Source organism: Marmota marmota, unplaced genomic scaffold (genome assembly GCF_001458135.2).
Source record: "Marmota marmota marmota unplaced genomic scaffold, marMar, whole genome shotgun sequence".
Taxonomy (NCBI): domain Eukaryota; kingdom Metazoa; phylum Chordata; class Mammalia; order Rodentia; family Sciuridae; genus Marmota; species Marmota marmota.
Window position 1 is genome coordinate 6077044 of NW_026000001.1, and position 3378 is coordinate 6080421.

At 63.9% G+C, this 3378-nt stretch overlaps 1 protein-coding gene across 1 annotated transcript in view; it reads right to left on the minus strand.

Moving 5' to 3' along the window:
- The window catches only part of Brsk2 (BR serine/threonine kinase 2), a 53552-nt gene that overhangs the window by 30856 nt on the left and 19318 nt on the right, over positions 1 to 3378 (minus strand). The window contains exons 5-7 of the mRNA XM_048807622.1: positions 716 to 856; positions 342 to 458; positions 29 to 98 (exon numbers count right to left, since the gene is read on the minus strand). Of these exons, the coding sequence (XP_048663579.1) occupies positions 29 to 98; positions 342 to 458; positions 716 to 856 (328 nt within the window). The remainder of the gene's footprint in view (positions 1 to 28; positions 99 to 341; positions 459 to 715; positions 857 to 3378) is intronic.

Genomic DNA, 3378 nt, shown 5'->3' on the forward strand with positions numbered 1-3378 from the left:
CCGGGCGGAGACGCTCCAACCTACCCACCGCCCCCTTCCACCACCGGCTGCAGCGCGAACTTACCCGGATCACCTCTGGGCAGGCATAGTGGGGGGATCTGCGGACAAAAGTGGTGGGTCAGCGAGCGGAGGCCCCGACCTGCCGTCCAGGCCCCGCTCCGCCCAGAGGCATTCCCCTCCAGCCCGGGCCTGGGAGGATGCCCAGCGGGCCCATGGCTCCCAAGGAAGCTCCCACGACCTAAATCCCCACATGCTCTGCGGGAGCTGAGGCCTGCAGCCCAGAACCACTGCCCATCCGTCTCCCTCCCCACCGCAGACAGAGACGCAGGGGCACCACTCACCCGCAGCTGGTCTCCAGGAGGCTGTCCCCCACCTGCAGGGACGCCATGCCGAAGTCTGCGATCCGGATGTTGTTCTTCTCGTCCAGCAGTAGGTTCTCTGGCTTCAGGTCCCTGTGGCTGGGGAGGGAGGCCCGGGCTTGGCTCGCCAAGGTCCCACACCCTCCACTGGGCTTCACAGACAGCCCTTGACCAACTGCAGCCCTCCCTCAAACCCCCATCCTGAGCTGGACCAACGGTGGCCAATGACAACCCGTGTGCCTGAGAGAAGGGGAGGTATCCTGGCCCAGCGTGCTGGGGTCCCGACAGTGGCTCTGAGTGCCCTGGGAGGTGCCCCAGGGAGCTGTGTGGACACTGGCCTCGGGCTGGGGCCGCACCATATGGAGTGACTGTGGCAGAAGTCCAGCGCGGAGATGATCTGCCGGAAGAACTTGCGGGCCTCCTTGGGGGTCAGCCTCCCCTTCTTCACCAGGTAGTCGAACAGCTCCCCCCCGGACACGTGTTCTAGCACCAGGTATCTGCAGGACAGGGGGCATCAGCAGCTGCACTGCCACATCCTGGCACGCACACCCTGGCCCTCTTGCGCAAGCCTAGGGAGCCCAGGGTCTGGGTGGAGGACAGGCTGGGTCTCTGGCGGACCTCCAAGCAGTGCAGGTGGGCTGGGCTCTGAGGGAGTGGTGCACGGGCGCTGCCCTGTCCCACCCTTCACACCTCAGTGGCCCCCATGCAGTGGGGAGGGCTGCCCAGTGCTGCCCCAGGGGCGGGGCCATGGACCAGCAGCTGCTGTGCAGAGGGGCCAGGGCTGAGGTCATGGGATGCCTGAGGAGACAGGGATCAGTGAGGGGGCACCAGGTTCAGCAGGTGGCCAGCACTGCCTCCCCATGGAGGGGGCTGTCCCATGCTCCTCTAAGCATGGCCTGTGAGAAGTGGACTCAGCATCCAAACAGAACTTGCTGGGACTGGCACAGCTTGATGCTCCTCTCCCTGCCTGCAGGCACTTAGCCACAGGGTAGAGCCCTAGGGGCTGGCTTCTCGATGGGGGCAGCAGGGGCCACAGGCAGTGTGGACTCTGGTGTTTGGTGACCTCAGGGGAGCAGCTGCAGTCCTACTCAGACTGGGGAGGGGCTCAGAACATGCTGTGTAGAGGCCCTTGAGGTGGGGCCTGGGTGAACAGATGGGGACAGCACAGAAGCGGGAGACACCCCCAAGTGGGTATGGGGCAGTGGCACCAAGGACAGGCTCAGCCTTGCGGCAGGAGGACCTGTCTGCACTGAGAAGGCGGACGTGTGGGCACTGGGTGGGACTCTGGGCAGGAAGGCTGGTCTGGGGAGTTGGCAGCATGTGGGGCAGGGCCCAAGCACTGGCCACGTGGTGCTCCGCAGGGCCTCAGAACAGCGACCCAGGTGAGGTTGGGAGTCCCTGGGAGCACACCTGGCTGCTCTGGCCTCCCCGTGGGCTCCTCCTTTCCCTGTCCTCTGTCTCTGGCCAGGCCGTGTCCCACCGGCTCTCCCCCGCCCTTCTCCCTGCTGGGAAGCCTCTCCAGAGTTGCCTTCCCATGCAGGCACCCGGCTCAGGCTTCCATAGGAACCCAGCAGAGGTGGGAGCCCAGGAGGAGTCCTGTGCCACAGGGACGTGAGCCTGGCCTGCCCCAACCCTGCCTGTGCCCCCACCTGCCCCCACCCTGGTAGGTCAGAGAGGGCAGAAGGACGAGGTGCAGCTGTCACCCCTGCTGGGCCCCTTGGCAGCCCCCCACATGGGTGAGAGGTCCAGGTGAACTCTGCCACAGCTTCCAGGTCTGTGGTGACAGACCCCAGCCACTGTACCCCATCCTCGACTGAGAGGGGCCCTTGGCTCTCCTGCCACCAGGTAAACACTCAGGGTTGGCCAGCAGTGCACTGTCCCCATTGGAGACGAGGAAATGGGGTCGAGAGAGCTCAGCAGCTTGCCCAGGACAGCATGATACTGCGTCTGCAGCAAGCCCTGGAGAGGTGGGCAGTGGGGAGGGGCTCCAGGCTTCAGGACGTCCAGCACCCTTCTGCATGCACCCCTTACCTGGCCTAGACCAGCACATGGAGCTCTGCAGGCAAGCTCAGTGAGGCCAGGCATGATCTATGCAGTGGACAGGGGAGCTGGGAGTCCCACCTAGGTATGCCAGGGTGGAGAGGCTCTGTGGCCACCATGGTGGTGACAAAGGTCAGCCAGCTAGGGACCCCAGGTCCCTTGAGGGAGACTGGTAGGTGGAAGGCCCAGTGGGGGTAGGGAGCTGTGGCCACCCTGGCAGAGGAACCACAAGGCTCCAGGACCACTGTTAGGAGGGTCCAAGTGCTCCTGCCCAACCCCTGCCCCTTTTCCAGGAAGTTTGTCCCAACCCCACAATGGCCTCAAGTTGATGGTTCTGTGAGTCCCATGGGTCTGGTTAAGAAGCAATGGCTTCTGTGGCCTGAGACAAGGCTCTTCCACTGCCCACCAGAACACCCACAGAGAGATCACAGAGGGTGAGGCAAGAGCCTGTGCTGCCAGCCACATGGCCTCTCCACAACCCATCCAGCCCACACTGCAGCCAGCACCCCATCACACAGCGCTCCAATCCAGCCAGCACAGCACTGCACTCCAGCCCACTACACTCCAGCCTGAGCTCCAGTCCAGCCAGCACTCCACTCCAGCCCATCACTCCACTCCAGCCAGCTCTGTACTCTAGCCAGCACTGCACTCCACCACAGCACTGCACTCCAGCCAGCACTCCACTCCAGCCCATCACTCCACTCCAGCCAGCTCTGTACTCTGGCCAGTACTCCACTCCACCACAGCACTGCACTCCAGCCAGCACTCCACTCACTCCAGCCCAGTACTCCACTGCACCCAAGATCCAGGCCAGCCAGCACTGCACTCCAGTCAGCACTGCACTATGCCACATCACTGAACTCCAGCCAGCACTGCACTCCACCACAGCACTGCACTCCAGCCAGCACTGCATTGCAGCCCAGCACTCCACTCCAGCCAGCTCTGTACTCCAGCCAGCACCTGTCTCTTATACACATCT